This window comes from Carcharhinus amblyrhynchos, chromosome 11, assembly GCF_965287045.1.
Source record: "Carcharhinus amblyrhynchos chromosome 11, sCarAmb.v2.hapA, whole genome shotgun sequence".
Taxonomy (NCBI): Eukaryota; Metazoa; Chordata; class Chondrichthyes; order Carcharhiniformes; family Carcharhinidae; genus Carcharhinus; species Carcharhinus amblyrhynchos.
The window spans coordinates 47115213-47143060 of record NC_137334.1 but is presented as its reverse complement, the minus strand read 5'-3'; the positions used below and the strand labels follow the sequence as shown (position 1 = coordinate 47143060).

General features: G+C 40.2%; 1 protein-coding gene across 1 annotated transcript in view; it reads right to left on the bottom strand.

Annotated features, from left to right (window-relative positions):
- Positions 1–2921: 2921 nt before the first annotated feature.
- col28a2a (collagen, type XXVIII, alpha 2a) overlaps positions 2922–27848 on the bottom strand; it is a 91479-nt gene continuing 66552 nt past the window's right edge. The window contains exons 21-34 of the mRNA XM_080199265.1: positions 26525–26593; positions 23042–23110; positions 19904–19972; positions 18986–19054; positions 17863–17931; positions 16608–16676; positions 16386–16454; positions 10496–10576; positions 7824–7859; positions 6300–6336; positions 5303–5860; positions 4312–4562; positions 3874–4063; positions 2922–3118 (exon numbers count right to left, since the gene is read on the bottom strand). Of these exons, the coding sequence (XP_080055391.1) occupies positions 2922–3118; positions 3874–4063; positions 4312–4562; positions 5303–5860; positions 6300–6336; positions 7824–7859; positions 10496–10576; positions 16386–16454; positions 16608–16676; positions 17863–17931; positions 18986–19054; positions 19904–19972; positions 23042–23110; positions 26525–26593 (1833 nt within the window). The remainder of the gene's footprint in view (positions 3119–3873; positions 4064–4311; positions 4563–5302; positions 5861–6299; positions 6337–7823; positions 7860–10495; positions 10577–16385; positions 16455–16607; positions 16677–17862; positions 17932–18985; positions 19055–19903; positions 19973–23041; positions 23111–26524; positions 26594–27848) is intronic.

Sequence of the window (27848 nt, the reverse complement as noted above, 5' to 3'; positions counted from 1 at the left end):
AACTCCACGCAGATAGTGACCCGAGCCGGGAATTGAACTAGGGTCCTTGGCGCTGTGAGGCAGCAATGCTAACCACTGTGCCACCATGCCGCCCAGTTATGGTAGATATACTACAATTGGCCAACATAATTCATCGGCTAACATTACTAGAATGTTTCCCAAACCATTGAGTCATGTTGTATATCCTCTACTTATATCAAATATATTTATACACAGTGCTTTGACAGCACTTTTAAAAAATAGAATCTCTTTGAACTGATAGTGGAGGACGTGCCCCTGTCTACATTAATGGTGATGGAGCAGAACTGATCAAGAGCTTCAAGTTTTTAGGTGTCCAGTTCACCAACAACCTGTTCTGGTCCCTCCATGCTGATGCTATAGTTAAGAAAGCCACCAACTCCTCTACTTTCTCAGGAGGCTAAAATTCGGCATGTTCGCTGTGACTCTCAGCAATTTTTTTACAGATGTACCATAGAAAGCATCCTATCTGATTACATCACAGGATGGAATGGCTCCTGCTCTGATCAAGATTGCAAGAAACTACAAAGTGTTGTGAACATGCCCAGTTCATCATACAAACCAGCCTCCCATCCATTGACTCTGTCTACACTTTTTGCTGCCTCAGAAAAGCAGCCAACATAATCAAGGACCCCACGCACACTCTTCCACCTTCTTCTGTCGAGAAAAACCTTACAAAAGTCTGAGATCACGTACCAACTAATTCAAGAACAGTTTCATCCCTGCTGCCATCAGACTTTTGAATGTACCTGCCTTATATTAAGCTGATCTTTCTCTGAACTCTAGCTATGATTGTAATACTACATTCTGCTTCCTTCTCCCTAAGTACTCAATGAACAGGATGTTTTGTCTATATAACATGCAAGAAACAATATTTTTCACTGTATCCCATTATATGTGACATAAATAAATCAAATCAAATCACCGATTTCTATCTGCCTGTTGTTATAACTTACAGGAGCAGGAGTAAGCCATTCAGCCCATTGAGCCTTCTCTGCCATTTAACTAGATCGTTGATGATCTACTATGTCATCACCATCTTCCCTCGCTATCTCTGTGTCCCTTCATGTCATCAGTATCTAGGAATCTATTAAAACCTGCTTTCAATGTACTCAATGACTGATCCTCCACAGCTCTCTGGGGTAGAGAATTCCAAAGATTCACCATCCTCTGACTGAAGATTTTGTATCTCAGACAAATTTTCATTATCTGTCTTCCTTAATTTTGAAACTTTACCCTGAATGTTACTTGCATTAACAGATGAAAACTTTCATTTATCCTTCAAAATCGACCAAACATGTTCCTATTCACCCTGTTAGTATTTTGACAAACATCTGGCTCTGGCTATTCTTATGCTACCTCAAATGAAAAATTAAGACAAAAAATACTTAGAAAGTGGGCTTTGAATTTGGGAACTGAAGTTTGGTTGTGGAATTTGCTGTGATCAATAGAGTAGACATAAAGCTGCAACAATTATCCACTTTAAAGGTAGATCATGAAGGCTCCATAAAAACGCTGAGACTATTTTGCTGTGGGAACTGGTTGGAACTGGTGTTTAATGAAAGGCCTGTTTTCTCAATCCCGCTTTCTCGTATGCTTTGGAGAAGGAATCGACAATGACCTGGAGTGCAGCTTCTGAACACACACAAGGGTTATCTGCATGACTTAAACTGGACTAGTTTTGGTTTTGGATTGAAGCTGTCTACTTGAGCAGATTCCCATCTGTTCTGTAGATTATCTCCACACCTGTGGGTAATTTGCTGAAATTCTGGTGCACTTTTGCAGCAAGGAAAATGCAGAAGCGAATTGATGCAATGAAAGAACCTTGTTTGACCCCAGTTTTCACTGAGATATTGTTTGTAATGATTCTGTTGGTGAGGACCACAGCTTGCACCCCTGCCCCGATTCCCCTGGTGAGGCCATCAGGTCTGGTCCCCGTTGGTGGGGACCAGTTATGATCCTCACCACTGAGGACCTCCACCAATGAGGTCAGAAATGCAACAGATGTAAGTTATGATAAAAATATTTGAATTAGCCTCACGCCCTTAAAGGGAACAAGATATAATTCTTAACTGCTAGCCTCTATTAGTTCCAATTTAAGGAATATTCCGCATAGACGTAAATTCCTCTTCAAAATCAGTTAGCAAACAAGAGGCTTACATGCTTAAATGCTGGATGCTAGTCCTCAAACCTCCAGAACACCTCTGGAGAGAGATATGTAATTGTTAGAAGATTCCAGATTTCAATCTTCAGAGAGAGAGAGAGAGAAGAGCTGCTGCTAATTCCAAATCCAAACAGAATGTGCCTGCTGTTTTCCCCTGTAAGCCTAGCTCCTCCCATTAGCACATGACACGGTCTTGTCAATCCATCTAATTAAATCCCTACCCTGAAACCCTGAGGACAACCCAAAAAAAAACAAAAACTGCATTGGCTCAGATTAAAACAAGTATCCCAATATCTAGGACCAATTGTTCTTCTGTATTTTCAGCAGGTGGAATGCCTGGGTCAGACAAAGTAGCACCGTTTAACAGAGTTAAATTTTAACATATCCTTCCCAAGAAACAAGACACAAAATACATTTCTTAAAGGCACAATATCGTCACAGGTCAGTTCTCGCATAGATTGACTTTCCTTAAACTTAGCTTTTTTAATTCTAGATTATACTTTGTCTTTTTCTATTGCCAATCTAAACATTATATGATAATGAAGGGGGAAATTATTCTGAGACAAGTCTTTATAAAAGGGACTAGCTTATGATGATGAAGGAGGTTTTAATGAGACAGAACATTGATAACCAGAACCCAGGAAGATGAAGAGAATTGTTCTTTACATTGTTATAATAGTTTCACCATACCCTTATGTTGGAAATAAATGATTTTTTAAATAAATACATGAAATGTAGTTTAAAGATTAGAGATCATACCAGCACTGGAAATTACACAGGTCTTCCTGCACTTATCTTCAGTGTCAAAACGATTAGCATTTCCACTGCAGCCACCATACCAAAATTGTGCACAAGCATTTGCTTGTTTGTCATAATACCATTTAATCACATAGTCACGGCATGTTCCTTGGTCTAAACGCAGTTGACAGAGAGGATCTAGAAAAAAACGGAATTAGCATATTTTCATCATAAGTTGAAAAATAGGTGGACTTTAAAAATTCATCAACTGAAATAATTGAAATATGTTTGAAAGATAATATTTTAGCAGTGCATATTTATATTTTCAATCATAGGGTGGGACTTTCTGGTCCCTCTTACTGGCAAGATCTCCTGGTCCCACATAAGGGGACTCCCCTTGATGGGCTCTCCCACCATGGGATGAGTGAGACATGCAAAAAGCTGTAGACATGGGCAGGACCAGAAGATGGTGAGCTGAATCCTCTGCTGGAAAACATATTGTGGGGGGAGGCACTATATGGCTTTTCCATCTGCTGATTTGCTTCTATAAAGGTCTTGTCACTTTGTCAAATGTATGAAGTGCAGTGACTTTTATCAAGACAAAGTTGTTAGCATTTTATTTGTAATAGTAAGGAATCTGCCTTTTTGCTGATATTAGTTGAAGGAGAAAGTTATCCAGGATTTTATATGTTTTTAGCATGTGTTTTCTGGTGTAGAAAAACACCCCCTCCTTCACTGGACTCTCAATCTCAAAAATATCTTCCAACTGCAATATTCATCCAGACTTCCCTGTGGTACTTAACATCTCCCTCAATAATTCTAGTAATCAAATATGAAATCCATACCCATCTCTGATGTAAATGTGCTACACTGTTATGTACCTTGCATCTGACTGCTCCAGTTATCAAACTTTAACCATAATTTATGCCATAGATACAAAATTAAGACCTTACCTGAAATTGGAGTTTTTACTGTTGAGGAAACTGACAATGTGGATTCTTTCACTGATTTAACAGGTTGCGAGTGTAGACCTGGAACTTGTTTGCCGATTGGAAGAAAGTTACTGCCCTTTGACTGAGATGATGAGGTTACAAGTTTCAGGTCTTCTTTCTTCTTTTTGTGTGCTTCTGGACTTTGGTTCACCTGCATGACATGAAGCATCAACAACTGATTACATATGAAAATGAAATCAAAATCAGTATTGGGGACAATTCTCCTGTTCATTTTAGTTGTTTTAAAAATGTTTCATCCCCAATTCTGTTGATTTCAGTTTTGACTTGATACATTGAAAACAACTCTGCTATCTGAATAGAGGCACTCTGGTGAATAAAATATAACAATACAAAATAAAATACAGAATTGACAAGATCAATTGGTACCAGTTCACCAACCTTTGAAATTTTTCCCGTAGAGACGGATACAGATGGAGATGGCTTCACTTGTGCAGTTACTTTCATCTTTCCAGATACAATTGTTTGCCTAGGTTTTGTAGAACTTAATTCAATCTCATTTCTGGCATGTGAAGAACTAGGAATTGAATATAATGGACTTCTGTTTGTCATTACTCCATTTCTAATTCGATTGTAAACCAATGCACCATTTTCATCTTCACAGAACTGTCTGACCAATTTCAACTCCAGAGCTAAAAATGGGAGAAAGGAAAAACTTTTCATTTCCTTCAATTCCTATTGTATTCTCCCTATTTTAATGAAAATCACTTTTTAGTCAGCACGGCCCGCTATAATCACAGCAAGAGCCACAATACACCATGATTGGGTGACTGGAGGATGCATAATTAGTGGGATACCTGCCCATTCAATTTCTGTTCCCTGAGGAAAAAGCGATTGCCTACTTAGTATTATTCAACTCATCTGGCAAATTTCTGAAATTAACATTTTTATTAACATTAAAAAATTTGAGAAAAAGCAGTTACAAATGAGGAAATATACCGACAGTTAATATATTTCAATAATCTAACCATTCCACATCACAATTTTTCCTCTTTGCCCAAGTTATCCTCCTCCAATCATATTATTCTTATTGGTCAGAAGTGAAGATCATGCAATTATTTTATTTTTCTACAGATGCCACTCTGGTTGACCACGAGCAGATGTGCTTAAGTGATCTTAAGAGGGACCTCCTCTAAACTTTGCAAATGCAAAGTCCTGACTTGGCAAAGATAAGAAAAGTAACTACGAAATGGAGACTAAAGTTGAAGCTTTATCTCCGGTTTGGAGATCTGATACTATAGTATGATTAGTATTGGTTTTTTGTTTGGTAAGCAGTAATTATTCTGTTTCCCACCTAAGTATGAGTATTTTCTTCTCAATACCCTTACTGTTGAAAAAGTATCATGTGGTGAAAAACAAACATGGCACAAACCTGCAAGAGTGTTGAAATCATCAATGAGGTACATGTGCTCAGAATCAGGATCTGAAGCAATTAGGTTCAGTTCACGCAAGAATTCAGCTTGAGTTGGGTCTGTGGTATTGACAATACCAATTGCAAACATCTCGATGTTTGCAGCATGGGCCTCGCGCACAGCAACATCCAGTTTGACAGTCTCCCTTCTGTCTGCCTGTCCATCTGTTAATACTATAGCAACTTTCTTCACGCCAGGCCGAGCTCCATAGAATCCCTCCTGTGTTGCTTTGCGGATGGCGGTTCCTGTGTGCGTACCTTCTCCCATGTATAACATTTTCCTAATTGCCTGTTTGACATCTTGCTGTGTCAAGTATCGACTTAGACCAAATTCTAATCGCACCTCCAAGCTGTACAGCACAAGACCAATTCGGGTGGCATTTCTACCAACTGTTACTTTGTCAACGAGTGCAGTGACAAAATCTTTTATAATTTCAAAGTTATCTGGTCCCACACTCTCTGAGCTATCAATTACAAAGACAAGTTCCATTGGTCTTTCTTTACATTTAATTCCACAACCTGTAAGTAAAAGAATTGAAATATATGTCACTAAACATGAATAGAAACTATTTCAAATACTGTTAGTATCTCAAAGCGGTATTTAAAATATTAAAGAAGTGAAAATATTAAAGAAGTTGATAATTAGAATGGTGCATTAGAAATAACAGATTAACAACTTCCATATAAACTTTGTCATTTATGAAAGTAACAATTTGGTTAGTGAAATCGACCACACATGGAGCATAGTTAAAAACATTTGAAGGAACACAAATAGAATTTTAAAAAATCTCCTTCTTGATTTGAATATCTAGGAGGTAAAATACGGAACAAATTTTTAAGTTTTTATTTGGTAAGGCTCACCTTCACTATATGGTTTTACCAATTATATCTACTGAGGATAGTTAGCAGTATGAAAACTTAAAATAATCAGTAGTTCAAAAGAAGATCAACAACTTACCACAAATTTCCTTTATCATTCTGATGATGTCCTCCCTCTAATTATATTTATATAAATTAAATATGAACATAATTAATATATTTTAATACAACTTTATTTTGTTAAAATCAGGCATGTATATTCATTATATATGTCATGAATAGAAAATTTCTGGAAAGATGTTTTTTTAACAAAAACTCTGCAAACAATTTACACAAAGTAAAAACATTCACAAGCTAGTCTTTGATCCACTTTTTTAAAAAATGAAGTTTATGAATTTGGTGATAATGAAGAATGACAGTGCTGGGAAATTGGATGGGTGGGATTTCCCTCCCAAAAAATTCAAGTGCCGAATTCATGTAAAAACTGGAGTAAATGCTGCTTTTTTTTCAGCGGGATTTTCAAAATGAATCTACCACACTCTGTGCATCACAAAGTGCCCGAGTGTGAAAAATCTGTGGGCGGGGCCTAGTCCCACTGGAGAGGCCATCAGCATAGCACTGAGCGGGCCACTGTGCCTGAACCAATCTGTCAATGTTGAGATCGGTGCATGCGCAGTAGTCCCACACTGCTGGCCTCCTGATTGCTTAATTGCTGACTAGCACAGCAGTCCTTTATAGCTGGCTATGTGACCCCCCCCCCCCCCACCCGATTGCTGGCCTCCTGGACACCTCTGGGACAGCCCTGACCCCATCCCTCCCCCCTCCCTGCCAGCTTCGACGTCCCACCCCTGCAGCCCAAACCCTCCAAGGCTGTTGTAAAATATATGTGATCCTTGATTTTATTTATATAAACATTGGGTAAAATCACAAGGAAGTTATGCTAATCCTTTATAAAATACTAACTAGACCTTGGCTGAAGTTTTTTTCAACTTGTACTGCTATCTTCAAAGATTTATATACAAGGACTCCAAGGATTCTCTATTCCTCCACTCACTTTAAAGATGCATCATTTACTTACATTTTGATGTAGAGAGTCAATATTATCACTTCACACATCTCTGCATCACCTTTCATCTCTCCCTTTCATAAATCTATGTCCTCCTGAAGTCTCTCACTATGCTCTTCATTGTTAACCGTATTTCTGAGTTTTGTGTCACCTCTGCATTTTTAAATTGTGTCCTGTATCTACAAGTAATATATATCTTTTTTTTCAATTCTGGGCATCACATTTTAGAAACGATATCAAGGTTAGAGAGAGAAGGTTATGTCATGATTCCAACAGTTACCTGGGATCGTCCAGCAATGTCTTCCTTGGAATATGTGTGACTCCTAATTTACCATGGGGCCATAACATGTATGAAATATATCAAAAACAGCACTGATCCTAGCATCAGCCCCTGAGGAGTAGCACTTTCCTCAATTCTGAGAAACATACTTTCATCATTAATTTCTGCTTCCAGTCCTATTGTCAATTTTGTATCCGCACTGCCAGTGTCTCTTTAATTGCAGGGGCTTTAATTTTACTAACATCTATTACTTGGCACTTTGTGAAATGCATTTTGATACGTGTACACAATTGTGCATGAAAAGAAGTATTACTTACTGTTAAGCCAGGATCTCCCTTTACTCCAGGTCTACCCTAAGCAATTGTAAAAATTGTTAGAATAAAAGCAAGTAATATAATAAAGTACCTGAACTATTTTAACACATTACCTATAGATATAATTGTAACAAAATATTACAAAGATATTGAAAATAATTTTAACTTGGAGCGCGATCAATGTGTGAAGCTGTTTGCCACTTGCAGTGGCTCTGGAAGAGAAAATTGATGTGAACTGGCTGATTTGTTTCTTTACTGTGCGGCAGTGCAGACTCCCGCGGAAATGACAAGGCAGCCGGTGGATGGAGATAATGACTGGGGAGTGGAGGGAACAGACAATGGCACAAAGGAAGAAGTGAGGGGTAGAAGGCCAGAATTGATCACAATCGAGGGAGGAAGATCCAAAGTTCTCCTCTGGAGCAATGTGTTGTAGGCTGTTGGATACCATTCGGTGGATCTTAATTAAGTTTTTGTCATCTTAAGCAGGTTAACTGTGTGTATCTATTAAACTATAGGTACTCTTACTTCTCCCTACAATGTGAAAACCTACAAGTAATAAAAAAAATTCAATTTTGTGGGCCTCTCCATTTTCAAAAGAAGCTTTATCATGGTATCTTAGTCACAACCATTAAAATTACATTCGGGTCTGAGTTGCATTACCTGACATCCTCACTTAAAAGATTGGTAAGACCTTTGTCTGCCTGTGATACGGAACTGTCCTGCTGCCACAAACCTGACAGCTAAAATGGCAGCAGGCACCAATTGTGCATTTGCACAATTTTAACATCCACACATTTTGTTTCTGCCTGGCAGGATGGGTTAAATTTGTCCTCTTTCCGTAGAGGTTATGGGCAAATCTCAGCAAGAACTCAACACAAAAAGTAACAAAACAAATAACCAGTTAATCATCATTTGGACGAGTGAAAAGTGTCTTCTTTGATTAATGCCATGAGACCTTTATTGCTTGCTTCAGCTCGTAGAAGTCTCAGTTTTAACACCTCAGTTGAAAACACTCCCTCAGCATCACAGTGGGGGTGTGCCTTGTAGTAATGGGGTTTCATAGTTCCTCAGTCATTGCCATCTAGATAACAGAGTCTGTAGATTTGGTTTGTGCCAGTCTGGTTATGGTGCCTTGGTATGCCTTCATATATAAAATATTTTCATTTTCACTGCATGGGCGACAGTCTGGTGAAGCAGAAGGCCCAGCAGTTTATGCCCAACAATACTCTTTAAAAAGCTGACTTTCCAAAGCCTACTGAAGTCCTCCTATTTCCTGACCTCCCATGAAAATTACTATTGGAAAATATTTTCATGTGCACACTTCCCCCAGTGGTTCTTGAGCTGACATTTTGCAAGCATTTCACTTGCGGTCTTCTTTCCAATGATTAATGTGGGGAATTAATTAATCATTTTTCAGGAAATTAAAAATAAACTTACTGAGATGAGTAAATAACAATTGTCTCCCAAAAATGTATTCCAAAAATACAGGGAATCATTCTCCAAAAAAATTGTTCCTGGTTGGAAAATTGGTGAGATTCCTGCTGGTGGGTCAGCATGACTCCCCCCATGTTTAGTCATTCTTTTAGAGCATGGGAAACTTCCTGCCGGCAGAGATGTGCAGGACCCAATGACACTGGCAAGGTTAGCTCTTCAGAGACTGCAGCACGCTTCCAAACTCCAGACAACTCTAAAGAACACCTCCCCCTTCCCCCACTCAGTGGCATCAGGCCCACCTCCCAATTGCTGTTACCATCAGCAGCAACCTCTCCAAGTGTGCAAAACCCCTCTATGGGATTGCTAACAGCCCCTCATCCTTCAGGCCTCCCCCCCTTCAGATTCCCCTCCCCCCTTCAGGTCCTGTCCCTTGGCAGTGCCAATGTAGCAGTGCCAGGGTATCAAGTTACTGCCCAGCTGAGCCCCTCATAGTGGTCATCATGCCTAGACCCTAGAGTCCAATAATGATTTGCGTTGCGCAGGCCGGTTGCTGAAAAGCAGCAGCTGGGGGAATCCACCTAAAACCTGGAAATGCACATTTAAGTGTAGATTTAAATATGCTAATCTGGTTCACACCCTTGCTTGGCATGAACCAGATGACGTCACCACAGGGAGGTGTGGGAAGTGTCCCAAAAGGGTTCTTCCCAGCACAAATCATGTAAAAGCCCCTCCTACGAGATTCTCCAACCATGATGTGATTTGAATCTGGGCGTGCAGTGTCGAAGAATCACTCGCGCATTAATAAAGTTTTTAGGAATGTTGTTATTACTAATAAAGCAATATGTTACTAAAAAGTAGAATAAAGATTGTGACACAGAAATGTGCAAAGCCTGTTCTCATTGAAAAATTCAACTGCCAATGAAGGAACAACAAAAATGTCCAATTGTACGACAAAAGAGAGGAAATCCTGCCCAGAAACACCCATCAGAATTTTTCTCTGCCCCTCCTGTATGAGACTACAACCATGTGTCAATTTTAAGTCCACAGGGAGAGGACATGGCACAACTTAATCGCTGTTAGTGGGAAGAGACAGGAAGGAAATAACCACCAGTCAATGTTCAATGAATATTAAATAGTTCATTTACAGAGGATCTGATTGCTATTACTTTTCATTTTCACTGAAATGTTAGCATGAAATAACAAAAATGCTTCATTCAATATTGGAACAATTATGCACTTACAGGTACACCAGGAGAACCAGAATCACCCACATCTCCTTTACCTCCCTTCTGTCCTCTTTCACCAGTCAGGCCACGGTCACCCTGCAATATAAAGTAATGTTGAATTCAAGATTTTGATTCTACATTTGCTACATAATAAGTTACAATGTATTGGCTAAGTTTAACTATCCTTTTCATTTATGTTAGACATATTATTGGAAATAGCTGAAAGATTTTCCAGGGTACATTATGAATGCAAACATATGAATGAGGAGCAGTAGGCCATTCAGTCCCTCAACCTGCTCTGCATTTAACTAGACCATTCTTGATCTGATAGTAACCTCAAATCTGCACTCCACCTACTCCTGATAACCTCTTGATGACCATTTGTCTTTCTAATCACTTGCTGTACTTGTGTAGTAATATTTTGTGATTTATGTACTCAGACACACAATCTCTCTCCCTTTAAACTGTATACCTCTTCTCTATAAAGTGGTCAAGTTCACATTTACCCACATCATTCTCCATCTGCCAAATTTTTGCCCACTCACTTAGTCTGTCTATCACTTTGTAGACTCTTTATTGCCTTGTGACAACTTACTTTCCCACCTATCTTAGTAAATTTAGCTACCAAACATTTGGTCCCTTCGTCCAAGTCATTGACACAGGGCCTGATTTTACCATTTTCATTCTAAGTGCTGAATCTGGCACAATTCAGATCTGACTTGGAAATCTGCTTTCAGGCACCTCCATTAGCACTTAGCTTAAAAAAAATACAGGTCCGAATCGCACAATGGGCAGGGCTTAGCGCGTGTGAAACACTGCTGGTCAGATTGGAGCGCTGAAGTGCGCATGCGCAGTTAGAAAAAAAATTTGAAAAAGTGCACCCAGGTCAGATCGTTCCCGAGTTGCAGAAAGCGGCCCGGGAGCGAAAAGCGGGAGCTGTGGCCTCCACAGACATCACTGTCCCCCTTATTTACCTACCCCCCACTACCCAGGTCGATCGCAACTCCCTGCCTGCTTCCCTTCCCACCTATCGTCCGCAAAGTGGCAGCGGATCCCTCGTCCCCACCATTGAGCGATTGGGCCTCTCCCTCCTCCCCCACTAGAGATACATCTTACCCGCCTCCTCCCCCCCCACCCCCGGCCACGAGAACGATCTGGCTTCACTCCCCTCCCCCCCCAACCAGAGAATGATCTGACCCGCCTCCCTCCCCCCAACCAGACAATCGGTCCTCCCTCCTATCTCGCCCCTCCTCCCCCAGAGAATGACCCACCTCTTCCTCTCACCCCCCTCCAACCAGCGAATGATTTGGCCCGCCTCCCCCCCACCACCAATCTGAGTCAGAGAGCTGTTGGAAGCTCTGAACTTGCCTCTTCAGCAACTGGAGCGCCCGATTCAGACTTTTATTCAGCATTCATGTTTCGGCGTGATTCTGGATTGGCGAATGCAATTGTAAAAGGGGAAATGCTGACAAAGTTGGGCGTGCAGTTCAATAATTCAATTTAAATTAATGCAAATGCATTTAAATCGCCATTGCGCCTGTTTCAGGCACGAATCAGATTGCGGCCATTCCCGGGTCTCAGTAAAATGGCCATCTGTGCGGACATAGATCACGTTAATGGCCTCACACCCAACTTTACCATGTTTTCGTGCCAGAAAAGGGCACGATGCAATGATAAAATAGGGTGCATAGATCGTAAATAGTTAAGGCCGCAGCACTGACCATGCCACTTGTTACATCTTGCCAACCTGAAAAATAATTATTTATCCTTACTCTTGGCTTCCTGTTAAAAAAGTAAAAGTAAAATGTATTTAATAGTCACAAGTAAGGCTTACATTAATACTGCAATGAAGTTACTGTGAAATTCCCCGGGTTGCCAAACTCTGGCACTTGTTCAACATTCCGGCGCCTGTTCAAACAGGGAACAGGCGCCGGAGTGTGAAAAAGCACCGGAGTGTTAGTTAACCAATCCTTTATCTGTGCTAATATGTTACTGTCGACTCCATGAGCTCTTATTTTGTGTAGTAGCCTTTGATGTGGCACATTGTCAAATGCCTTCTGGAAATCCAAATACACCACATCTATTTGACTTGCTTGTTACTTTTTGGAGGAATTCTAAACATGAATTAAACACAATTCCCCTTCACCAACCTCTGTTCACTCTGCCTGATCCCATTATGATTTTCTAAGAATCTTACTGTAACCACCTTTATAATAGATTTTAGCAGTTTCCTTTTAACAAATGTTTGGCTAACTGACCTATAGTTTCCTGCTTTCTGTTGCCCTTCTTTCTTGAATAGAGGTGTTACATTTGCTATTTTCCAATTTGCAGAGATGTGAATCTAAGGAATTTTGGAAGGTTATAACCAATGCCTCTTCTATCTCTGCAGCCATTATGATCCCAGGATGCAGGTCACCAGGCCCTAGGGACTTGTCAACCTTTAGGCCTAATTTTGCCACTTTATTTTCAAGTATCTTTGGGAACAAAGAACAAAGAACAGCACAGGACAGGAAACAGGCCCTTCGGCCCTACAAGCCCGTGCCGCCCATTTTAACACACTCAGTGAGTGCCTTATTCAAGTCTTTCATCACTCGTTGACATTTTTGTCTACCTCTAGTGGAACTCCACAATAAAGGGAGTGGAAATTTAGGGAATTGTATGCATGCCAGATTAAGGGAGATCCGATTAAGGACAATTTATTGACGCCAATCAGCCTAAAAAGCACGTTTTTGGGATGTGGGAGGAAACCGGAGCATCTGGAGAAAACCCACACAAGCATGGGGAGAATGTGCAAACTCCCACAGACATTGATCCAAGCCGGAGATCCGACCCGGGTCCCTGTAACTATACAGCAGACAGTGATAGTCACTGAGCTGACGTGTTGCCCGTAAGTTTCCCAAGTCTTTTAAAGTGAATGCAGACACAAAATAGCTGTTCAATGCTTCTGCCATTTCTTTGATTTCTGTTATTAATTCCTCAGACTCACTCTCTGGAGGACCAACATTCGTTTTAATTACCTTTTTATTCCTATTTAAATACTTAGAGAAACTCTTACTTTTTAAAAATATTTTTAGCTACCTTTCTTTTATATGCTAACTTATTCATTTTTATTTTATCATTTATTCTTGAAGTCTTTCCAATCTACACTGCAATTTCCACTAAACTTTGCAGATTTGTACAGTGTTTCTTTCAATTTGATACTATTAACTTCTTTATTTAGCAATGAATGATGCATTCTTCTCAGAGTCTTTTTTTCTCACTGGGGTAAATTGTTACTAAGAGTTATTAAATACTTTATTAAAAGTCTGCCACTGCATCTCAACTGTCCTACTGTTTCCCAGTTCATTTGAGCAAACACTGCCTTCACATCCTTCTAATTACCTTTATTAAGATTTAAAACACCAGTCTTAGATCCACACTTCTCATCTTCAAACTCAACGTGAAATTTGATCATGTTATGATTTCTCTGACCTACAGGCTGCTTTGTTGAGGTTATCGATGAATCCTGTTGCATTGCACTTTATCAGGTCTAGAATAGTCTATTCTCTGATTGGCATTAGAGGGTACTCCTCTAAGAAACTGTCTAGCATATACTCTCTGAACCCATTTTCAAGGCTACCTTTTGCCAATCTAATTTGCCAAATCTACATCGATTAAATTCATCTTTGATTATCGCAGTACCTCTCTTGTACACTCCATTTGTTTTTTTTCCCCTGTTTACCCTGTCCTACGTTGTAACCACTGTTAGGAGGCTTATAAACTACACCTGCAAGTGACCTCTTACCTTTTCTATTTTTTATCTCTACCCAAACCACCAAGCCAAGGGATCAACCCTAGTTTGATGAAGAGTGCAGGAGGGCATATCAGAAGCAACACCAAACATACCTAAAAAATGAGGTGTCAACCTAATGAAGCTACAACACAGGACTACTTGCATGTTGAACAGGATAAACAGCAAGTGACAGGCAGATGCAACTCCACAACCTGTGGATCACAACTGAGCTCTGTAGTCCTTCTACATCAAGTCCTGAATGGTGGTGGACAATTAATCAACTGACTGGAGGAGGAGACTCCATTAATGTCCCCAACCTCAATGATGGGGGAGCCCAGCACGTCAATACAAAATATAAGGCTGAAGCATTCTCAACAATCTCCAGCCGGAGTTATCAAGTAGATAATCTATCTTAGCCTCATCCAAAGGTCATCAGCATCACAGATGCCAGTCTTCAGCCAAGTTGATTCACTCCATGTGATATCAAGAAATAGCTGAAGGCACTGGATATTCCAAAGGCTACGGGCCCTGTTAATATTCCATAATGCTACTGAAGACTCGCACTCCAGAACTTGCTATGCCCCTGTTCCAGTACAGTTACAATACTGGCACCTACCCAGCAATGTGAAAATTACCCAGGTATGTCATGTACACAAAAAGCAAGACAAATCCAACCCCACCAATTGCTGCTCCATTAATCAACTCTTGATGATCAGTAAAGTGATGGAAGGGGTCATCAACAGTGCAATCAAGTGGCGCTTACTTGACAATAATCTGCTGATGGATGCTCAGTTTGGATTTTGTTAGGGTCACTCAACTCCTGACTGCATTACAGCTTGGTTCAAACATGGATACAAGAGCTGAACCCCTGAGGTGAGACAAGTGTGGCTGTCTTTGATATCAAGGCAGCATTTGACTGAGTGTGGCATCAAGGACCCCTACCAAAACTGGAGTCAATGGGAATCAGAGGGAAAAACCTCGCCTGATTTCAATCATACCTTGTATAAAGAAAGACGATTGTGTTTTGCACATGGAAAATCCTGGGTATTTTGTCATCTTGAACTCATGAAGACACTCACAAGAATATCAATGTCAGGGAAGCAACAACATTATACTAAATGAGAAGAGAGTGCGGATTGGTTGGCAAGTGAACTCTGATTGAGTAGAGGCACTGCCATGGAGAATGTACCAGTTGATGGTGATTGGCAGTTAATTGTCAAACATTGTTTGAAATTTAAGCCAGGCATTTTGACTCTGGTCAAGGCATTGCCCTAAGGAATGAACCAGCAAATAGCTATCAATTAATTTGATTAGCTGAAACAGGCACAATGTATGTATGCTCTTTCTGTCTGCAAAGAATAGACTTGATTTTTCACCCTCCTTCATGAAAGTCCAGCCTCATTACTTTATCCAACAACTCATAACTTTATTTTTACTTATTATTTTAAAGACCATTGTGTTATTCTTCCTCAAGTCTGAGGAATTTGCCATATCCAAGCTAAGGTTAATACACCTGGGCAGACACTTTGAACACATATTTCAAGATACTATAACAGCACTTGAACAATCTATATGTGGAGCACCAGAACAGTAAGGTGAGGAGGTCACTTTGGGATTCATCACTTTAACAGTTCATTGTATTCCCTCTGTTGTATTGTGTTTCTGCTGTTCTTTAACTCCCACCTGATGTTGGTTAATATCGATCTGCTCTACACTGACCCTAATCTGGCATTGCAACACCCTACATCAAAAGGATGAATGGGTTTGGTTTTCACTTGATCCGTTTTGAGAAGACTGGCAGAGTTTACTTTCTTTGAGGCAGGTAGTGGGGGCAGGGTCCTGTGGCTTTCCTGCAAATTGCTCCATCTGCCTGGTAGTCTCTGAGTTCCAGATGGTGTCTATACATTGCTCATTGTGCCTGGAATATATCTCACATGTGGTTCAGTCACAAGTATGCTTGAGGAGAGATTGCACTCCATTATCATGGGGGTTTCATATCATCTCACAGGAGGCTTTAACAATTCCTCCAACTTGACAGTGGAAGGGGGAGGTTTTGTTTTTCCAATGGAGAGGTGGCAATTCTGGGTGCTGATCAAGAAGAATTTAACATGAAGTTTTAAGTTGTCCTTATACCTTAGGTCCCATTTGTCCTTCTCCTGGTGGACCACGAGGTCCGGGCAATCCTTGAACACCTTGGTCACCCTGTTAGATAATAATGTTAGTTTCAGTTCTGTATTCAACATTGATACAATATTACTAACACCATCAGTCTACTTTCAAAGATCAATTATAATGTCCATTGTAATCACAAATTCCACTCAAGACATTTAATTTTGTTTGAGACATTCTGCATACCTTAGGTCCCTGAATGCCTTCACCTGGAGGGCCTTGAGGACCAGGTGGTCCTTGTCTCCCGGCTATTCCCTAAATTGTAAGAGAAAATTATAATCAATTTGTTTCACAGAAAATAAAACAAGACTTACACATGTTCAACTGCGATTGCATTTGTGTAACTTACTCATTTGCTTGGATGTTTCCTTCCTGCAAATGCATTTGTTCTTGAATCTATTTTGTTGATTGAACACCCATCCTGGCTTCGATGGGAACAGGCAACTCAGTGTATGGCAAGAGAGTGCTGGGTCCATGCTGACCATAGGGTGGCACGGTGGCACAGTGGTTAGCAGTGCTGCCTCACAGACCAGGGACCTGGGTTCAATTCCAGATTTGGGTCTTTGTGAAGTCTGCATGTTCTCCGCGTCTGCGCGAGTTTCCTCTGGGTGCTCAGGTTTCCTCCCACAGTCCAAAAGATGTGCTGATTAGGTGGATTAGCCAGGCTAAATTCTCCCTCAGTATACCTAACCAAGTGTGGCGACCAGGGGATTTTCATAGTAACTTCATTGCAGTGTTAATGTAAGTCTACTTGTGATACTAATAATTAAACTTATCCTGAAGTTTTATCTGAATCTGCTATTCACTGGATAAAGTCACTGAGCTATTGGAGAAGCACATGTTCACAAGCTGGACAGCACTGCCCTTGGGTGGCACGGTGGCACAGTGGTTAGCACTGCTGCCCCACAGTGCCAGGAACCCGGGTTTGATTCCCGGGTTGGGTCACTGTCTGTGTGGAGTCTGCACATTCTCTCAGTGCCTGCGTGGGTTTCCTCAGGTTCTCTGGTTTCTTCCCACAGTTCGAAAGACGTGCCAGTTAGGTGCATTGACTATGCTAAATTCACCCTCAATGAATCCAAACAGGCATTGGAATGTAGCAAATCAAGGAATTTTCACAGTAACTTCATTGCAATGTTAATGTAAGCCCACCCTTGTGACACTAATAAATAAACTTAAGTATTTACCATATGCGGCCAAATTGCAAGTTGGGGGGATGGGTGAAATGCAGGGAAGAGTGAAACAACTGGGAAAAGCACAAAAAAAACATAAAATTTTAGGCTATCTTCTTGTCCTGCATAAAGTTTAGCTCCTTAATTAATTGCTTAATTAATAATCATGTAGCTTTCTGACCCCTGACAAGTCAGTACATGTCTGCTGTAAACTCCTAGCTAGTGCCACTGCAAGAGATTTTAATGAGGAAATAAGCCATAAACACAGGTACCTTCTGACCTTGAAGTCCTTCTCCTGGAGGTCCAGTTATGCCACTTGGTCCTCTTGTACCTGGATCTCCCTAAAACATGAAGATTTATCAGTAAGAATTCATATTCAAAGAAGACAGGAGAAAGAATGTGACATACAGTGATTATTATAAATAAATGAAAACTATGATATAAATGTAGTTTATTTTTGCATTGGAAGTTAATGAAATTCATTCACAGGGCAGAAACAGCTTTCCAATGGGACCTTCTCTTATGATCTTGCCAATCTGTTTAGAAAAGTATAGGCTTTGAGTGGAGCGATGCCAGCTGGAGAAAACTGACCTGAGGCAGCAGAGACTCTGACTTTCCTGTGGCGCTCAGATAATCTCCACCTGGTTCTATAATGGAAAGTTTACCGTTTATCTTGGATGGGGCAGAGAGATACTTAGAAACTTAGAACTTAGAATCCTTACAGTACAGAATAGGGGTTGGTGGGGTTGTTCTTCATTCTTCCAATGACAGCTGATCTGCTTTTATCTATGATATCCAGGGTGAACTCAACTGGGATCTTATTGATGTAATTGGAATCTGATCCTGAGGCTCCCATCTCTTTGTCGTGGTGGTTTCAGCTAACTAGTAACCAGCTAAAATGGTGACTGGGGAATTCCAGTGGAAAATGGAGTGGGAGATATTTTAAAGTCACTATTTTAGGTCTGTTGCTGTCAAACTAGATGGATCAAAAATTAACCGGAAATGTTTTCCCATTATCACTGTACAACAAGACAAAATTTACAATATATTATCTGACTCAGGAAGTAATTTCCACTCTCCTCTGCATAATGCTACAATTGATGACAGGAGGACAAGGTGTACAGCATATAAAATAAAACATATTTTAATGTATATTCTAGTATTTTTATTTTAATATTTAATAAGCTATGCATTTTTTGTTCAAGCTGCTCACTTTAACTAATTTCGAACTGTCACATAACTTGAATGGCAAATAAATAATTAGAACTTTGAATTACATGTAAAGTTTTACTTCTATCATTACATATTGCTAGTTGGACTTGTATAATTAGTCAGGAAGACACTGAAATAAGAATTATTTCTGATATTAATAAATAAACAAGTATGTTTATATACCTTAGGTCCTGGGAATCCAATTCCTGTAGGCCCCTGTTCACCTGCAGGGCCTGGAAGGCCTGGCAAACCCTTTCAGTTAGAATAAAATATAAAATATATTTAGGTTTTCTCCACCAATAACCATTACATTTCCATTAAAGACTAATAACACTGCCAGATATCCACAAAAGTGATTTTTTGATAAGGATGTAGGAACTTAAGAGCTAAGAAAAGGTATAGACTGCACTGTCCCTCGATTCACAATTTTCTGAGTGAAGAAATTTCTCTGTACCTCAGTTCTAAATGATAAAATCCTTAGCCTGAGAATGTGTTCTGGATTCCCCCATCCAGGGAAACAACTTTGCAGTATCTATAGCCTGTCAGGATCTTCAAAAGCCTGTATAATTTCAATGAGATCAACTCTCAAAGGTGTAGGCCCAGTTTACTCTCAAAGCTGGACAACCCAGTCATCACAGGATTAGGTGTATTGAATATTTGCTGTGTTGCCTGTTGGACATGAAATCCTTTCTTATATATGAAAACCAAAACTGTGCTCCAGGTATTTTCTCACCAAAATAATACTCCAGATATGTTCTCACCAAAGCCCTATACACTTCTAGCAAAATCTACCAAGAGGAGAAGGTAAATAAGGAAATTTTCAACTCATCTAACAGTAATGTTGAGTGGAATTAGTTTTGCTGTTTTCAAGATAATTATGATAGAAACTATTGTGCAGCAATGTTAAGAAATTTCATCACATTTATTCAATCCATCACAACTCAGAAATTATTTCTGTTTCACAGTTACTATTAAAATATTTCATTATTCATCCATTCTGATATAAAGTTGCCATAATATTAAAAGAACTTGTTATGAAAGATGACAAATACACATGTGAATCAGTGTTGCAATGTTAGGTCTCAAAGCATAAAGACTTACAGGTGCTCCTGGATAACCATCTCCTTTCTGTCCGAATGGCCCTGGTGGTCCTGGGAAGCCACGGTCCCCCTAATATTGAATGTCATTGATATAAAAAAAAGTCACATTTAACATGGCAATAGGTCGCACAGATTTTTGTTGTAAAATAGTTTTGTTATTCCAAGCTATTAGTCCTTCACAATCCTAATGTAAGAAGAAAATTGAAAGGAAAATAAGAATCTAAGGCGAGGATTCTCCGGCCTTGTCCACTGCTGGGATTCTCCGGTACCGCTGCTGTGAATGGAGATTTGGCTGAGTGCTAAATTCTCCATTCTCATTAGCAGTGGTGGTGGGGCATAGGAGAATGGGCGGCATGGTTAACACTGCAGCCTCACAGCTCCAGGGTTTGCTTTCCGGCTTGGGTCACTGTCTCTGTGGAGTTTGCACATTCTTCTCGTGTCTGTGTGAGTTCCCTTCGGGTACTTCGGTTTCCTCCCACGGTCCAAAGCTGTATGGGTTAAGTTGATTGATCATACTAAATTGCCCCTTAGTGTCCTGGGATTTGTAGGTTAGAGGGATTAGCAGGATATATTTGTGGGGATAGGGCCTGGGGTGGGATTGTTGTCAGTGCAGATTTGATGAGCTCCTTCTGCACTGTAGGGATTCTATGATTTCTATGCACAATGGCAATTAGTTGTATGCAATAATTTAGAAATTGGGTTTGGAACATTTATTTTGAGATGGTATTTTTGCGTTATGACTAACGAAATGTTATCATGATGAGTGAGAGAGCAGGTAAGGTGTGGGACAGTTGGTGAACGGAGAATTAAGTTGCAGTTACTGGTAACACACTTGGTTGAGGTCTTCATGGACAGCCTGGCCACAACAGGCACCCTAGGTTTTTCCTCACCCTGCATGTCCCATGCTCTAGTTTGTGAGGTGCTCCACTTTATATCTGACGATGAGGGCAGTCCCATATATTGGTAAGGTTTTGTAGCACATAACAGATCTCCACAAATATTTAAACCCCTCTGTTAAGTATTGCAGGGCTCCTCCAGAGTGTCCATGTAACAGAGGCATTGTTTCAAAATGCCAATGGTCCATGCTATCACACTTTCTTGGACAGCCTGGCTTTGATTATATGCACTCTGTACATTTGAATGAATTGTACACTGGGTTCACCAGGTGTGTTGTCAGTGAATAGTTGCTAGTAGCCAGCTTTTGGTTCCTGTGGTGGCTCCAATACTGTTGACACAACGGACTGTGTCAGAATGAAGGTATGATGACCTCTGTCAGGATACTGGGCTCTGACCTGCAAAATTTACACATCGGCTGGATGTTGAGGCAATGGGATCCCTTTCAATTCTAGTATAGGACAGAGTTTATATATGGTGCTTGAAAAGTGATGTGTGTGCAGTCTGTGCCATGTGCCATGTACAATTCCAGCAAAGCCATGTGCTTGCTCTGTTTGGTTTTCTTTGGTAAAACAAAATGAAATGTAATTAGTCTTTGAGTAAAGATTCTCAGTAACCCCTCTTACACAACAGTAGACAATAAACTTCAAAATGTTGTAATTCTTTCTGGTGTGACCAGCATTTATTACCCATCCCTAATTTTACTTGTGAAGGTGGTTGTGAGCCACCTTTTTGGGCCTCTGCAATATATTTCCAAATCTGGATGGGGTGGGGCTTGGAGGGGAATTTGCAGGTGGTGTTCCTATGCATCTGCTGCCCTTGTCCTTCCAGATGGCACAGATCACAGGCTGAAAGGGACAGTTGAAGGAGCAGTGGTGAGTTGCTGTAGTGCATCTTGTGGATGGTTCACGCCGCTGCAACTGTCAGTGGTGGAGGGAGTGGATATCGAAGGTAGTGGATAGGGTGCTAAACAACAGTTTGCTTTGTCCTGCTTGGTGAGTGTTGATGGAGCTGCACACAAGTAGCCAAGTGGAGACAGTATTGCAATAATTGTGCCTAGCAGATAGTGGACAGGTTTTGGAGAATTAGGAGATGAGTTACTTGCCTTGGAATTTCCAGCCTCTGACCTGCCCTTGTGTCCATTGTATTTAAATGGCTTTATTCAATATCTGTATGTTCAGCCTGGAAGGGGCTAGATACATAAAAATTCATTGTCATGATCACCATCACAGCCACTGGTGTGGCTGCAGCAGGTAACAGATTCCAGTGAGGACATCCTTAGTGAAGTACAAATATCTCAAGTTGTTCCTCCTTGTGATTCAATTAGGAGAATTATCCTCTTCGGATTCAGAAGATAACTAAGAGTACAAAAGTTTATGGTTGTGTGCTGCTGCACAAGGCTGCCTTGACAACTGAAGTCACAGAGTGTGGGCTTTCTTACTTACCTGCTACTTTTTAGCCTACTATACAAATCCTCAGACACTCTTTTTATAAATGCCTCCACTGGCAATTTCCATTCCTCAGTGGAATGCTTATAGATATTTATGAGCTGTACCTTTGATCATTGGATTTGCACTGGAGAGAATAGTTGGTTGGAAGCACTACCGCTGGTGTGCAACACTAAACGGTATAAATAGCTCTGTGGCTTTTCAGAACCTACATTTATCCAATGGAGTACCTTAGGAATTGGAATAGGCCTTTTTGTCCTTCTAGCCTGTTCTCCCAATTAATGAAATTGTGGCAGATCTGTGACCTAATACCATGTATTCACTTTCATATGTTTGATTAACAAAAATCTATCGCTACTATTTTAAAATTTCGCATCAATAATTCTAAGTGGATAATTAAAGGTAAACACAGTAAAAAGTCTGACAACAACAGGTTTAAGTCCAACCAATTTATTTGATAGTACACTCACTAGCTTTCGGGTTAGTCCCTTTGTCAGGTGAAGGGACTAACCTGAAAGCTAGTGAGTGTACTATCAAATAAATCGGTTGGACTTAAACCTGGTGTTGTCAGACTTTTTACTGTGTTTACCCCAGTCCAACGCCGGCACATCCACATCATAATTAAAGGTATATAGTGTTATTCAGTGATCCGTTGGTTCCTAATTCCAATGGAAATTAAAATATGTGAACAGGTAAAATTTACAGCCCTAGTGGTAAACAGAAGCATTTTGATAGTTCACCGGAACCAGAAATCCATGATATATTTTATTCTAAAAAAAATGTTAAGTAACTCTTACCTTGGGACCAGGAATTCCAATTCCAGTTTCACCTACAGGGCCAATGGGACCAGGGGGCCCTGGATCACCCTATAACAAACATATATTTAATAATATTTATTGATCAAATAGAAAAGGTTTAAGCTTTGTTCCCTGGTGTCAAGGTAGAGAAAAGGGTTCCTGGGCATTTCTTGTAAGGCTAATAAATGCATTTGAATAAAAAAGTATCCAAATGACCAATGTCCCTTACTTTACGAAACTGTTCCATAATTCAGCCCACTGACCTGTCTCCTTGCTTGGATGTATTTTAACCATCTGTATGCACAGTACCTACTCTGCGTGTTTTAACTGTGTGTTTTGACAGCTCAGGTACTGCTCTCACATTTCTGGCAGTACCACATCCCCCCAACCCCCACTCCCGCAGTTCAGACAGCAACCCCCATATCCCCTCCTTGTTCTAAGGGACCCCTTACCAAGATGTCCCTTAATTTTCTCTGAGTGTTAGTCACTGCCTTTAATGTGTGTTTTACACTGAAGGAGCTGACTTTCACATTTTATGTTGCAAAAATGCTGACATGCCCGATTTCAGTTTTTGGACTTAGTATGTTGTAGTGAACACCAAATCCGATCCATTGATGATGAAAAATAATCATTTTTGTTTTATGCTGAGTGATATTTTGTTTACAATAGTTTTCAAATATTCTGGTTTGTTGTTTGGAACTCAATTTAGAAAGTTAACTAAAAAACAACTTGAATTGAATTACTATTATCACATGTATTGGGGTACAGTGAAAAGTATTGTTTCTTGCCAGCTATACTGATAAAACATATCATTCATAGAGTACATAGGGGAGAAGGAAAGGATAGAGTGCATAATATAGTGTTGCAGTCACTGATAGGGTGAAGAGAAAGATCAGCTTAATGTGTGATTTCTGTTTTCAATAAATGTAAATAATAAAAAGTAAAAAATATCAGCATAGTTCCAGGTGATCATAGGCTGCTCTCCCCTTTGAGGAGAACTGACAGGTAGTGATCTAACCTGAGGAAAACCACACCTCGGGCAAGGGGCAACATAAACAAGTCAAGTGAATACATGATGAACGGCAGGACCCTGAGAATCACCAAGAATCAATGGACCTTGATGTACATGTACACTGGTCCCTGAAGGTAATAGGACAGATGGATAAAGTGGTTAAGAAGGCATACGATATACTTTCCTTCATTAGCCGAAGCATAAAATTTAAGAGCAGGGAGGTTATGTTGGTTAGGCCACAGCTAGACTGTTGTGTACAGTTCTGGAAGGATGTGATAGCTTTGGAAAGGGTGCAGAGGAGATTTACCAGGGTGTTGCCTGGCCTGAGAGTTTTAGTTATGAAGAGAGATTGGATGAAATGGAGCTGCTTTCCTTGAAGCAGAGGAGACTGAAGCAGTCATGGTTGAGACATATAAAGTTATGACGGGCATAGATAGACAGGAAAAAAACCTTTCCCCTTGGTGGAGGGATCAATAATGGGGAGCATAGACTTAAGGTAAGGGGCAGGAGATTTAGAGGGGGGTGTGAGGAAAAACTTTTTCACCCAGAGAGTGGTGGGAGTCTGGAGTTCACTGCCTGAAAGGGTGATAGAGCTTCTTCCCTGCTGCCATTCAAAAGCAGGACTTTTGAATGGATCTACCTTGCAATAAGTTGATCTTGCTCTACACCCTAGTTATGACTGTAACACTACATTCTGCATTCTCTTGCCTCCTCTCTCTAAATGGTATGCTTTGTCTGTATAGTGCGCAAGAAACATTTAAGAGGTTTTTGGATGTGCACTTTGTGTTGTTAAGGGATACAAGGCTATGGACCAAGTGCTGGGAAATGGGATTACAATAGTTAGGTGCTTGTTTTTGACTGGCACAGATGCATTAGGCCAAAGGGCCTTTTCTGTGCTGTAGACCTCTGTAACTCCAAATAATGCTGAATGGACAGAACCATATAATTATTTAAATGTCAGTTTTAAACTGTTATAGTAATTAACTTGCTGAATGATCAGTCATTTTGATCAATTTTGCTGGTATCAGAAATTAAACTAAGTAATGTTAAAACTATTTTATCTGTTGCTGTCATGAAATTTAGTCCAGCATTTTACCATTTAATGGTAGTGGGTTATAGATCACTCAGGAAGTCTGAATACTGTGGTAACAAGCAATTCTACCTATGTTAGGAACAATGTATAATTTCTAAGTTGAAGACATATATATATTTGTCTGTTAAGGTAAAAAGGGTATCGGTTCTTGTAGGTTTGGCATGAGCCTTTGTGTCTAGAAGTCTGAGTGGACCTATCACTGAAAGATAAGTGTTTTGGATTTGTTTATGAATATTTGATTTGATTTATTATTGTCACACGTATTAGCATACAGTGAAAAGTATTGTTTCTTGCACGCTATACAGACAAAGCATGCCATTCAGAGAGATGAAGCAAAAGGGTGTAGAATGTGATGTTACAGTCATAGCTAGAGTGTAGAGAAAGATCAACTTAATGTGAGGTGGACCCATTCAAAAGTCTTACTTTTGAATGGCAGCAGGGAAGAAGCTGTTCTTGAGTCAGTTGGTATGTGACCTCAGAGTGAGGTTTTACAACCCCTAAAGTTAAATGGGTTTAGATGAAGTTAGGATTTTAGTGACTTCGGAAAAAAAAGCAGAAAGTAGCTTCATGACAGAGATCAAGTGACACAGTGACAGAGAAAAACGGGGGAGAGCTCAGGGTATGTCAGAGCGAAGACATATACTTTTCTCAAAGAGCTGAAAAATCTGAGGCCAGTGGGACAGTAGTGAACTGAATAATCAGTTATAGGACTCAGTAACATGGTCAGTTTAGTAGTGTTGCTACTGAAACAGTGAGTTTCACATGCAGTGATTTTTGGTTGTTTCAGGAAGAGATACAAGTTGGGTGAGAAGCATCAAGTGACTGCTCAATAATTCACTGGAAGAAAACTGTTTGCATATGTGCCAGTCCCAAGCAAGGCATTTATATGTCAAGCTAGGTTCTTTACTGGTTTGTGTGTCTGGAAAGATGTTGCTGGGTAAAGGAATATTGGGAAATTGAATCTTCTTGTGGTTGTATTGAAATCTTTACAACACTTTTGTCTGCATATATAGTTACTTTCCTTGTTTTAATAAATATTTTATTCTTTGTGTTGTGTTCATCAGTAGACACCTGTGAATTTGTTCAGAGATTTCCTCCACAGTTTCTTAAAAATGTTAGGATCTATCAAGCAGTTTTCACTCAGGGCACTTGTCCATCAACTGGGATTGTAACACATAGATGTTATAGTCTGGAACTGTGGTTAGTTATATGGTAGATGTATAGTATTTTATCACATACCGCATGCAAAACAAAATACTTGAAAAGCTGACTTACACAGACTGTTGGAAAACAGCTGTTCTTTGAATTATTCACCAACTTGCTTCACAAAAAGGAATTTTAATAGGCTACTAAAATAATGTTAAATGTTTGTGAATACCTTAAGGCCCATAATGCCACGTCCTGGAAGACCTGGCATTCCGAGTCGGCCCACTGCACCAGGCTCACCCTGCAATGTGAATCAAAACAAAACATATCAGAAATCCGATGAAAGATAAAATGAGCAAATTATCTTTTTTTTAAATTGTTCATGCGATCCAGCATTGCTGGGTAGACCAGCGTATAATCCCCATTCCTATTGACCTTGAGAAGGTGGTGATGAGCCGCCTTCTTGAACTGCTACAGTCCATATGCTGCAGAAACACACAAAGTGTCATTAGAGAGAGAGTTCCAGGATTTTGACCCAACGACAGTAAAGGAGCAGTAATATATTTCCAAATCAGGATGATATGTGACCTGGAGGGTAACTTGCAGATAGTGGTGTTCCCGTGTGTCTGCAGCCCTTAGCTTTCTAGGTGGCACAGTTTGTGGGTATGGAAGGTGATGTTGAAGGAACCTTTGTGAGTTGCTGTAGTGCACCTTCAGCTGATGCACACTGCTGCCATTGTGCACCCATAATCGAGGGAGTGAATGATTAAGATGGTGGATGGGGTGCCAATCAAGTAGGGTGCTTTGTCCTGGTTGGTGTCAAGCTTTTCAAGTATTGTTGGAGCTGCATTCATCCAGGCAAGTGGAGCATATTCTATCACAATCCTAATTTGTGGCTGGTGGACAGGTTTGGAGAGTCAGTTGGTGAGATTCTTGCCAGAGAATTCCCAGCTCCTGACCTGTTCTCGTAATCCCAGTATTTAGATGGCTGGTCCAACTTAGTTTCTGGTAGTCCCCAGGATGTTGATGGTGGGGGAATTTAGCAATGGTAATGCCATTGAATGTCAAGGGGAGAGCGTTATATTTTCTTTTCTTGTAGATGGTCATTGTCTGGCACTTTTGTGGCACGATTGTTACTAGCCACTAATCAGCCCAAGCCTGGATATTGTCCAGGTCATGCTGCATTTGGATATGGATTGCTTCAACCTTAACACATAATCCTTTTAAATTGTGTTTCACTTCCTTGATGAAAGAACTTTAGGTTCAAATATGGTTCAGCATGGAGACAGTTGTAGAGTGTTGTTGTTAGCTGCAGGAATATGTGCAGCCATTCTCCACCAAAGGAATGAAATTGCTAATGGGTGATTATGTTCACTTCTGTCCTACAGATGGTAGAAACAGTAGATCTGGTCATTTGTCCACATTTCAGTGTCAATGTCAAATTGCTGATGTGAGTTTGCTTTTGCTGATCTTTAATATTTTAGTTTGGATTAAATAGTATGCTCACAGCATTGTAACATGCTAATCTTTTCACATAATCCTGTATTGGATGGTGA